Source organism: Pteropus medius, unplaced genomic scaffold (assembly GCF_902729225.1).
Source record: "Pteropus medius unplaced genomic scaffold, Ma_sr-lr_union100, whole genome shotgun sequence".
NCBI lineage: Eukaryota > Metazoa > Chordata > Mammalia > Chiroptera > Pteropodidae > Pteropus > Pteropus medius.
Window position 1 is genome coordinate 38,273,079 of NW_024344378.1, and position 12,600 is coordinate 38,285,678.

The window sequence follows — 12,600 nt, forward strand, 5'->3', positions numbered from 1 at the left end:
AGATTGCGCAGCACGAAGCCTAGTTCAGGGCTTACATTGAAGAGACGTGGAAACAGGGTTTCTAATTAGATGAAGTCCCTTACAGACACTTAAAGACTTACAGCACCAAAACAGCAGAAGTTGCTTAGATGCTGTAAAGAGCTCTGTATTTTTTGAGAGATTTAATATACAATCAAGGGATACCCCCAGGCATTCTGTTAAGGTTTCCTACATAAATGCTGCTGCATTGGTCACACAGGAAACTGACCTAGTGTCGATCTTATATATGATCTTGTCAAAATACTGCAACTCAAGTTTTTTAATATAGGATTACTTGAACTGAATATATATATATATATATATATATATATATATATATATTTACTTTAACAGGACAGATTAACTGAAGCCTTAGACATCTCTCATGTATTTTTTAAAAAAATATGTAAAATGCCCTCAGTCAAGTCCATTCATATGTAAAAAAATGAACAAAATGGGTTATTCTAATCAAATGTCTGCAGTATGCATCATAAAGTTAAAATGAGGGAAAGCGCTAGAGCTGTAATTTCTCTTTGTAACCCATGTTTATAAAATAGAAAGATCAGATGAAATTTCAAGGAAGATAATTAAAGAGTGATGTGCAAGTCATAATTTGGCTAATGCAAAAGCTGAGAGACTGTGAATTGTTATACTGTCCTTCATGCTGCATGGTTGTGATATTACTTTAAATTATTAAAATAGTTTTCGACATCTTTCAAAATACCGGCTGTTTGGCATGGGCTTTTATTATTTATTGTAATTGGAGGATCTGCCATTTTCTTTCGTTTATCTCTGTGTGTATAGAACCGAGATAGATCTTGCCTTTTATTACTTCCCCATGTTCTGAATCAAAAATGTGGTTTAGATAATGTTAAGTGCCCTAATTCTTACTGCGGCGGACGCAGACGTTATGAAAAGGCATAAAAATACACACAGAGGGTCTTTCCACCTCAAGTCACTGAATATGAGGCATTTGGGCTCTGCCGGGTGTATTAACTTCAGCCATGTGAATATAATTTTCATTAAAGTAATCCTGTTTCAACTAGATGCTGTGACTAGAGGTGAAACGTTGCGAAAGCGTTAAAAATAGCTTACTAGTAATTTCAACATCCTGTAATTTTATCACAGATCAAGTTTCAACTGTCATACTATACAGACCTTATTCCCCATATAGTACATGTTTACTTTTTTAGCATGCCAGACCCACTTTGGAAAGATTGGTGCCAATATCATAAAATCATCGGAGTGGGGGTGCTGGAAAGAGTAGGAGGAGAGCGGGAAGGGGGGTGGGGGAGCGTGGGGGAAGCGAGTACACCATTTTACATCAACACTGCGAAAATGCAATCCAGCCTGGCGGAGGACCGGCAGCTGGGTCGGAGCGAGCGAGGGCTTTGCAGTCTCTGCCTGTTCCTTGTTCTGTCGCTCTTAAGTTTCTCTGTGTTTGCATAATAGCCGTGCATGCAAACCTCGCAATGCTCCAGGGCTCCAGAACAATAAATATACACATTTAAAGCCTTTATTGTCTTACGGTTCATGCCCCCGGTTTTCAACAGCTTAATTTCTGGTTGTATTTAACTAGTTTGCAAAATGGATTTTTTCGGTTTCAAACTATTATTGAGAAGCTCCCTCCCTTTTTTTTGGCGGGGGGCATGGGGTGGGTAGGAGTCGGTATATTATTCCTGTAGCGCTGGGTTATATAAACACATTATCATTTGAGAGCGCCCTTGGCGTCCATCAGCATTGTAAACACGTACTAGTGTATATACTTCAAAATTAAAGAATGCACACGCAGAACCGGGAGCCTGAATTCATATTCCGAGCAGACTCGCTGTTCGCATTTATTGATTTATCATGCATCGTTTATTGTTCCAGTCCCTAAATGCAGTCGCTGTCCGTTCAATATTGTTTGCAAAATCCCAAGATGTGTGTGCACTGCTCACTTGTCTTTCTGTTATTTTATTTATTTATTTATTTATTTGCTGAGTATTTTTTTGCGAGGCGAACAAATGCATTAATATTTATATGTTTATATAATCGATAACCCACTTTTCCCTTCCATGTAAATAGGCATCAAAAGATAATTTAACAGATTAGTTCTCGAAAACATGGCAGTGAGGAAGGGTAATTTAACTATCAAACAAATCTACATGTCTAATAACAGCAAATCTGCTAAGGAGCATTAGAAAGAGGAGCAGCGCCCCGGAATCTCTGCAGGAAATGTTCTTTATATTAGACATATACAAGCAGGTCCTGTCAGATGCACAGCGGAGCTCGCCAGCTTTGGTCTCCTCCAAAAATCTCATCAGACGACTCCCCTAGACAATGGAGATTGGGAAGAGAGAGAGCTCATCTTCACACAGTTTTAAGGTGGATTTTATTTTTACAAACCTTCCTATATGTTTTTTGCCTTGATCCATTCGCTTCCCGCCGAGAACGGACGGAGCCTTTCTCCCGGTTATGAATTTGATCAACCCACATTTGGATACAAACCTACACAGTTTTGACAGGAGCTGAAAATTGAGTCGTCAGAGAAATATTAGGACATATTTTCAATCATTTTGATGCCGAAGGGAAGGCAAGAACTCAGTTTTATATTGAGACATTACGCCGGCTGAAGACAGAGAATGTTTTTCCCTGCCAGGACCTGATGCAATCCATTCAAGCCAACAAGTTTGGAGAGAATGTTGAGTTCAATCAATTCAGAACGTCGAGATGGAGCCCAACTCACTCCAGGTATTTCGCTCTCCTCCGCTCCTCCGATCCCGGCACCCCCCGGCACCCCCCAACCCCCCAGCTCACCCACACCTCTGCACCCACCCACACCCCCCACAAACTTTTCACCAAACTTTACCCTCTACATCTCCCCAAATCATTTTATTGTTTAAAAAATCCCTGCACTGATCATACATACATAATGTAATTTTACCGCCCCAGAAGAGAGGTAGGGAGAAGTGGCAGTTTGCGGCGGGGGCAGGAGGAGGCCCGGAGTTTTTTTTTTTTTTTTTTTAAGGGGAGACAGAAAATTTGGGGCTCTATTATTTTTCCACCCAGCTTTATATCTGTTGGCTCTTCTGTATTAAGAGTGTGGATGTCTGTGTGTAAATGTGTCTGGGAATAGATGTTTGTGCTCTGATGGCTACATTATTTATTTGGTGCTTTTTTTTTCCCCCTGCAGTGGGTCGGCTCACCGTGTGGCTTGCACGGACCTTACATTTTCTACAAGGCTTTTCAATTCCACCTTGAAGGCAAACCAAGAATTTTGTCCCTTGGCGACTTTTTCTTTGTAAGATGTACGCCAAAGGATCCGATTTGCATAGCGGAGCTCCAGCTGTTGTGGGAAGAGAGGACCAGCCGGCAACTTTTATCCAGCTCTAAACTTTATTTCCTCCCAGAAGACACTCCCCAGGGCAGAAATAGCGACCATGGCGAGGTGGTAAACTTATATCTCCCTCTCTTCTTTCTTTATGATTTTTTCCCTAGTAATGCTTATTACAGGGCAAGCTTGAAAATACTGTATTCACTTCTGCAGGCGAGCAGGATCGACTCCTTTTTTAAAGGGGTAGCGCCACTAGCTGGGGCTCGAGTATTTTGCCATTGTCAGAGTTTGGCTGTCAGCTTTACAAAGAGGATCCAACTGCTGATTTTAGTCAAGATCAAATAACTTGTTCGAGAAGGGTTTTGTTCAAGGGTGTGTGTATGTGTGTGTGTGTGTGTGTGTGTGTGTGTGTGTGTATGTGTGTGTGTGTGTGATCGCTTTCCTGCCACTTGAACATCACATGCTTTTTTATATTTTTTTGCCTTTTGAAAATTTACCTTCGCGTCTGGATCAGTCGGGGCTGGGTGGATTTCTTTCGGTGGGTTTCGATACTGTTCACGTGGTTTTTAAAAAAAAAATTTTTTTTTTAAGTAAGTATTTGATATGTTTAAGAGGGCGGAAATTACGAAATGGAGGCAGAGTGAGATCAAAAGCTATTGAGTTGGCAAAGACGTGTTGAATAAAGTGATAAATGACAGGTACTGGAATAATACATTCAAATAACTTGCAGATCTGCCCGGGCGGATTTCAAAGCGGTCGTGTAACCGGCACAAACACGTTAAGCATTAACAACTATCTCTCGCCCCCACCCCCTCCCCCTCGGACAAGCCATTTGATGTTCTAGTTTTCAATTACTCCACGCCAAGTGAACGTCTTCCAGCGCGATCTTTGGGGTTGTGTGGGACGGGGACCGGGAAGGGAAGGGCAGAGGGGTGTGTGCTCGCCCACTGGCCCTACAGGTCCGGCGTCCTCCATGCCCAGACAGCGCTCCCGGGGAGGGTGGGGAGGGACCGAGCCTTCCCGGCACGTTTCTGGGCGGCCGCGGGGGCGCTCGTCGCGCTCCCGCGAAGACGCCCGAGGTGAGCCCGCTGTCACCGGGCGCCGCGGCGGCCGCGTCCCTTCGACTCTGTCATTTCTGTGTGACCGCAGTTCTGCCGCCTCCCCTTGTCAGCTCACCGACCTCAGAGCCGGGGTACCTACCAGAGGAACTATTTTGGGGAGGCAGTGCCCACGGCGCCGCGGGGAGGGAGGGCGCACCGCCGCCTGGCAAGGCTTTGTGTGGCCCAAGCGAGAGCAGGGTAATCAAACTGAGACTTTTGAGGGCAGCTAGCTCTGTACCAGGCTCTCGAGCTTTCGAGGTAGGTGTAAGGATCTTTTTGTTAAATGAATGATTCCCCGTTTAACTCATCCCGGAGCTTGGAGCTGCCTGGCAGTCTTTCCAGAATTCCTTGGTCTGATGGAGTTGATTGTACTTTTGGCATCGTCAGTTCACTCCCTCTCCCCGGGATCGAATTACCCGTCAGTGGTCTTTGCAGGTTAATTACAGGAGTTCGTCAAAACGTTCGCGCTCGGATCTGCCTCTTCGGAAATAAGCCCCGCCCCCTTCCCGAACGTACACCCTCCCGCCTCTTACCCGCTCCGTCCTCCCTCGCCAGCTTTGGGTTTTAAATGTTCACATTTCCCGACGTCTGCCTGCAATTTTACAAAGGTGTTGTTTGGAAATACTGTGAAAAATCCTGCAACCTACCAACAGGTTGAGCTCTCTCCCCCTCCCAAGGTCTCGCTCGGCCCCCTCCCCCGACCCAACTTTCCTGCGCAGCTGTCTTCCTCCTCCTCCCCCTCTCGATTTCTTATTATTTGCTTTTCAAATTTATTACTTCAACATGGCCTGTGATCTGGAAAAGGGAAGGATTAAATATCCAGAAAAGAACTGATGCCTAATAGACTTCTGACTAAACCCAGAAGGAAATTATTCAGTGTTTTATGGGATATTTCGTGGTCACTCTCTTTTTTAATTTTTGAATGAAATTGGAATATTTTTAAAGACACCGAATTAACCCCACTTGGTCCAGTTTTAATTTCTGTTGGTGTAATTAAACAGTGAATTCTGATTTAGAATAAAAGCCAATAGTAGCTGAAGGTTGAATCTGTTAGAACTGTTGATGGTGATATATTTTTAAATAAACGATTTAAAAAAAATGTTCATTATGGGGAAATGAAAGCGAACCATTGTAATGATCTGTGCATTTTGTCACCACTGTATGAGCCATACCTGAGAAAAATTAATCTTGCCATTTAAAAGTAAACTCTAGGGGATTTGGGGAGGGAGATGGCTCTATTTATAATCCTCAGCTGCATATACATCGTTTAATATTATGCATGATTTGTTTTTTAATGCTAACACGGCTGGTAATTAGCTGTATGATTATACTTGTATATTTCATTAGGACTTTGGCTGATGTCATTGTGAATTATTCAGCCATATTAAAACAATTTTCAATTGAGATAATGACACACCTCAAAATTATGCAAATGCAGGCTGTATTGTGCAAAATAATTATGACAAATGTAAAGCAGGTAGAAAGTTTCCCAATGCAGATCGGTTTTCTTCCCTGGTGATGTCATTTTCCCCCTGGCCTAAGTTAGTCATTCATTAGCAGAATAGCAGCAGCAGTCTCCTCTGGAGGAGATCCTACAGAAACCAGCACTTACTGCTGGCACCTAGAGGGGGCAACAGGGCCCTCTCATTAAGAAATCTGCTTTGTTTTCACTTACTCCATTACCTTGTTTATACAGTGAAATGATTTTTATTATCGATTTTAAATAGTTTTGAATGATGTATTTGCCATTTGCAGTGTGTAACCGAAAGAGAAAGGTTTTTTGGTGATGTGCACTGTTACTTGGAGAAAATGTTCAGCACATTGAACCAGCCAGTACAGTTTATTTTAAGTAACCGAATGGAGGTTAATAATTTCTTGATTGAGCTGACATCAGCATCCATTTCAAAAGGACAGCCAGGATTCGGTATGCTTTTTTGGTTTAAGAGAACCAGTCTGTCTTTTTTTATGATTTCTTGAAATGTAAAGACGTCAGTTCTAAAAGCAGGAAAATTATCATTGTGTGAGATTAGAAATAGCATCCCTGTGTGGTTTGCTATGATCTGCAAATGGCTTTTTTGGGGAATATTTTCTTATTGACCTTTGCAATAATTGTGTTATGCTGGTTAAGGCAGGACCTTGTATGCCCATTTTACAGATAGAGGCAGAAGTTTTCAGAGGTTAATATGGTCTGTCAAAGGTCACCAGGCTAGAAACTCGGCCTTCTTAAGCTTTGGGGTTGGTTTATTTTTCCACAGAAACCTACCCTTGAAACTAGAGCTTGAATACATCACATCATATTCTAGAAGTATGTACTAATGCGAGCAGTTCCTTGTGCATTTTAGAACTATGCCTAGTTAATCAACTTTGCTACTAGGTATTTAAGTAGCAGAACCATTCTTATTCTATAAAGTTCAGCTAATTCTAGCCAGTGGTGTATAACAATAACAGTTACATTTTAATAACATTATTAATAATCAATAATTCATTATTAGTTTTAATAATTATAATAATGATTCGCATGCTTATATACACTGTTGCCTTCACTTACTTCCAGTGCTGGCAACTGGTGTTGAGAAAATCATAACAGAAAGTCACATCTTGATCTTGCAATTATTATGTATTTGACCTTGAACAGTCATAAATACTCTGAGCCTCAGTTTCTTCAGCAGCAAAATGGGAACAATAATAAGGCTGATTGTGGGTTGTTGTGAATATGAAGAGGCATTGTATGGGCAAAAGTACTTCATAAACTGTGAAGTCTTTAAATAAATAGAAAGGAGTTACGATTATGGTGGCCTTTATTCTAAATATTCTTAATTTATGAACAGTAAACATAATAACTTTTATGTCTGTGTGGAGGTTCCTGTGCCTACTCACAATACTGTTTTAAATTATCATGAAAGTGAATAGCCGGGCCATATGCAAGGAGTTAAGTGTCTTCAGTAATTACCCACAATTGCCACATTCAGCCACTAGTTCTTCACAGGAGGAAAATGGCAAAGTAGGCGGGTAATTGGTTCTGTTACTGGGTAACTTCTGATTACATTCATTTTCAAACTGCCAAGTGCTTAATCTATTGGCAATATACCCTCTTAAAATAGGTGACTGTGCAAGCATGGATTTCAGCCTGACAGGCCATGGGCTGGATTCTACAAGGTTTGCTGGTCACCTGCAACTGTGGGTGTAGATGAGTAAACTAATGATGTCAGGGGGTCAAGATCAAGCACAGCTGGGCATTACAGATTCTAGCATGCAGGCAGGATTTCTAAAAGTCGCTTGACTATCATCAGCCTCACCACTGGTTAAAAATAGTTAAAAATGCCTATTCTGGATACTCTACTGAAATTAACTCAATTAAAATCTCTGGAACTGGGGTTCAGGATTCTGCAATTTAAACATTTTAAATGAGCTTGCTCTAGATATGTGATCTTAGGCAAGTTTAAAACTTTCTGTGCCTTAGTTTTCTCATCTGTAAAATGGATATATAGTACCTACTTCCTAGGATTATTTTAAGGATTAAATGAGTTAATACATGTAAAGTGCTTACAAAGGAAGTTGGCACATAGTAGATTCTTCAATAATGGTTGACTCATTATTATTATCATTAATATTAGTATTATGGTTCTCACTGATGTTTGAAATCACTACTATCAACTCTCCTAAAGAAAGCTTTTCTCTGTGAGAAGGTGGCATCCAGATTAGTTTGCTAGTTTGCTAGAACGCATAGCCAGTATAGGACCCCCCAAATCAGGCTGGCTTTCATGCATACGGTGGATTTATCTGTGTCACCAAAATAAAAGGCTCCCTTCAGGATTTACATTTTAGTATTGAAGTATACTATCAACTGGAATGGCCGGATTTTTTAAAAGATTGCCTGATCATATCACATCTGGGGTTAGGCAGACACATTACGAAATCTAGGAGGTGGTGGACTGGCTTTGCTGCATCTGTGGCTGGCCGCTCAGTCTCTGGTCTGTATCCATGAGTTGTTTTTTGAACCTTAGTTTCTTCATCTGTAAAATGAACTTAATGATCTCTGCTTCGCTGAGAGAATTAGGAATAGTAATGAACAGGGTCTGGCAACTAGCATAGTACTTATACAGAAGAGTTCAGCAAATTATGGATGTAGTTATTATAGTTTTTATTTTTAGTAGGAATCTTAAGCTAAGAGAAGGAATATCTATCTTTACTCTGTTTGGCAGGCCCTTTAGAACTGGGGTGAGAACTAATGAATTATATGGAGAGAATTTATTGGAGAGTGACAAGCATTAGCAGACTATGACCTGAGGGTCAAATCTGGCCCACTCTCTGTTTTTGTAAATAAAGTTTTATTGGAACATAGTCAGATTCATTTGTTTATGTATTGTTTATAGCTGCTCTCAGACTACAAAGGCAGAGTTGAGTAGTTGTGACAGTAACCATATGGCCCACACAGTGGGAAATATTTACTCTTTGGCCCTTTACAGAAAAAGTTTGCTGACGTATGGGGTTTATCCAAATAAGGAATGTGATTGTGTACCTTTTTCCCTTTCTTACTTGAGTTTGGAGCAAGATCTCGTAATTGAAGAAATAATTTAGCATTACTATGTCAGAAACATTTACATATATAAAACTGTATTTCAACGTTGAGTCTAAGATGTTAAAATTTGAGAATCAGAATATGTATTAAGTTATATTTTGTGTGGTCAAGATATTAACTCAGCCAATGTTGGTGTCATCTATCCTGAGTTAATAAAAAACTACTTGTTGAGTGCTAACAACCATGTGCTCAGTCCTCTGCTAGAAACAGATGGATGCAAAACAGCTCATGGTGTGGCCCTTTTTCTCATGAAGCTTATCAATCGTGATAGAGAGATGAGACTAACACATGTTTTTAAAAATGCAAAAACAATATAAGATGCTATGTAACACGTCAGTGAGTTGTGCTGACAGTAAATGCAATATGTGTTCAAATAAGGCTCACTCTCTGCACGTTTTTGTAAAAAAGAATTTATTCAACTCCTCAGGTGTTGATTGAAGACCTACTGTGTTCTAGACAATGGGATACACATAATGGAGAATAACCCCAGTCCTCAAAAAGCTCATAGTCTATCCTCATAGACAGACATTGGTCTCAGAAAGCCGTCAGACTGTTTCCTAGTTAAGCTAAGGTCACTATTTATTTGTAAACTTACATGATCTTTCTGGAAACTAGAAAGTACTGTCCTCATCTTTGAAGTCTCATTCATTCAATGCATATTGATAGAGCACCTACTTTGTGCCAGAGCCTATTCTAGGTCCTAGGGATACAGCAGTGAAGGAGACAGACAAGAATCCATGCCCTCGGGAAGCTTACAGCCCAGTAGTTTTACCTCCCATGTACTTTGCACATTGTGCCTTATGTAATGGTTGTTTGTGTTATTTACCTTTGCCTGTCACCATCTCTCACTTCTTTCCACTATAGTACTGTTATCAAGAGCAGAGGGTTGTGTCTTATTCACCTCTGGGTTCCCACACAGTACTCAGTGCTACTCACTAAGTATTTCTTGAATGACTGAATGACATAATCAAAATGCCTTCTTTCTCACAGCCTGCTTTCTTTAAGTTTGGCCCAATTTCTTTCTGGCAGAGGGCCTATGATCAGTAGCTCATGTGTGGGCCAGCTTCAGCACTCCACCTCACACTCTTTCTTTCTCTTCTAAAATCCATCATCATTTTGTGCCATAGGATGTGAAAAAAAAAAAAAGTGTGAAGTGTTTTTTTTAGGAGGACACCAAAAAATTTAGTGAATATTTGGGACCGAATGATTAGTTCAGAGCCAGCATCTTTTTCTCTTTTTTCCAGTCTTTAGCCATAAGCCCATAAAAAGGCAAGTCTTTGGGATGGCAGTCTGTGAAAAGACTAGACTTCAGAGAAAAAGAGTCACTTCTCACCTGAGTGTTAGTTGACAGTTCCTGGGAGCCAGCAAGTTCTTCAGACTGATAGTCTTAAACTAGGCCACATGTTTCAGAGCGAGTCAAAATTGTAAGCAATTAAAACCTCTCGACATTTATAATGTCAGGCACATACTAAGGAAATGTTATTTTTATGAAGTACATGAGTCCATACATGTAAATACTTTGTTATTAATTATTAATAAAGCATACCATTGTTCATAGTGGCATCTAGTGATACATGACTCAAGCTCATTTATCAAAGTCTAGTTTTAACCAATATTCAGAATATAATTGCTTGAATCAAATGCATTTGCTTGTCATTTTTTTATAGCCAGGGTATTTGGATATTTGCCATCTTCTACTCAGAGTAATATTTTAGCTAGTGATTACCCGTTGGCTTGGCTTTTAAAGAAATTTAAAACAAATTGATCGATTGTTGGTTTAAGGATTCGTTCACCTCTCACAAATGTGGTCATGGATTCCTGCATTTCTTGAAAAATCCGCTGCTGTACCCTTACACAAGGATGGCTTTTTGCAACCACACATTTGCTGGAGGTTAGAACCTGGGTCGTAGCCTTCAGAGAGCGTGGCTCACATCCTGGACTGTGAATGTCCATATTGACAACACATTTCAAACATACAGATAATGATTACTATTGAAATGGTTCTTTAAAATCATGCTAATGGCATCAGTCTCCAGCACATACGTGCATAAATTAATTCTGCTTTTAAAATCAGATGCACCGTTAGCGTTAAAGATGAATATTTGACATTTATCATGCAGACTAGGACGGGTAGTTTAATTACATGAATTTTCTGTAGAATCTTTATGGCTGTATAAATAGATGCTCAGTGGCATGTGATCATCAAGTTTATAGTCCCGTCTCCATCCTTGTGCCACAGTGAGAAAAACGGGGGAGAGGCCACGTGTTGCTAGTCAGTCTAGTGGCCCCAGAAACATTCTTCCCCCTACCTTTTCTTTCTCATGACTCCAAGCACACCCGGGCTGAGAAACACAGCCCCTCCCCCCACCACCTTCCACCTCCCCATAGTGGAGTTCCAAGCCTGATCAGTGGCACTAAACATTAAACTCTTGTCTTTGAGAATAATAGGCTTTGCTTTCTACACCCTCAAGCATGTTGAACTACTGTGCAGGCTGGAAAATAAAAATGTTCTAATTGTGTCTTTTAAATAAGCATAGGAGTGAATTAATTAGACCATATTTTGTCTTTAGTTGCTTAGTTACACAATAGTATTCCTGAGCACGAGTAAGATAAATTGGCTCTTTTTGTGCTGCCTGTCCCTTAATCATAATTACTGTATTGCTTAGGAGAGTAAAGCATACATAGATTTTGAATTTTTTATTAATAGTCAAAAATATGCATATGATATATAACGTATATGCTATTCAACCTGTTTTATATGCTTTTATGTGGAAAGAAGTTTTATTGTGGTGGTAACATTTGCATTAGTTGCTCAAAGATGTAGTTCTGGGAAATACATAATTGAAATGTTTTTGAATTGCTTTTTCTGGCCTTTTCAATCTTATTCAAAATAATAGTGCCTCCAGTCCTGGAGCAGTCATTCTCATTTGATTTAACATCTTTCTTTGCACTGCATGCACAGCACCCAGTTTTAACCCTGCAAAGCCTAGATGAGGTTCTATGATTCATAGGCCCCATATATTATGCCTTGTGTTTTTGGGCTCACACTGTCTGGAATAGGGGTGGGAGGGTGGGCACAGAGCTCTTGCATCCTGCAGCCATTACTCCAGTGCCCTTTGCCCTTGGCACACTTCCATGTTCCTTGCAGAAGGTTCCAGGGTTAGAGATCATAAGAATTTGTTTTAGCTTGTCTTCAGGAATCTTGCAAAATGGGATGTTGCTACTAAAACTTGAGTTTCTAGCCCCAACCCCCACCCTCCACTCCACCAAAAAGGGCAGCAAGAGTTGGACAGCTTGATATAGTTATTGAACAATGGGAGAGTCTGGTTTAAGACCCAGGATGCATGCTGGGTAAATGTATGTGAAAATTGACCCCATTGTTCTGTTGTATTTGAAAAGCAAGTAAATTATTTACAGATATTTGCTAATTAAAGCTCATGTTGTTTTACCAGCACAAAAGAACACAGTGTAACTAGAGACAAAGAACTAAGTGCGAATAATTTAAACTTGCTAATTCTGGGTATTCTTCTTAAGGGAGGAATATGTTTTAAAAATATGTACATATATACATATTAAAGTGTGTGTGT

General features: G+C 40.3%; 1 protein-coding gene across 1 annotated transcript in view; it reads left to right on the top strand.

The window, feature by feature from the left end:
• The first annotated feature begins 2,356 nt into the window (after positions 1-2,356).
• ARID5B (AT-rich interaction domain 5B) overlaps positions 2,357-12,600 on the top strand; it is a 170,992-nt gene continuing 160,748 nt past the window's right edge. Inside the window, exons 1-2 of the mRNA XM_039871903.1 lie at positions 2,357-2,751; positions 3,194-3,448. Of these exons, the coding sequence (XP_039727837.1) occupies positions 2,731-2,751; positions 3,194-3,448 (276 nt within the window). The 5' untranslated portion in view covers positions 2,357-2,730. The remainder of the gene's footprint in view (positions 2,752-3,193; positions 3,449-12,600) is intronic.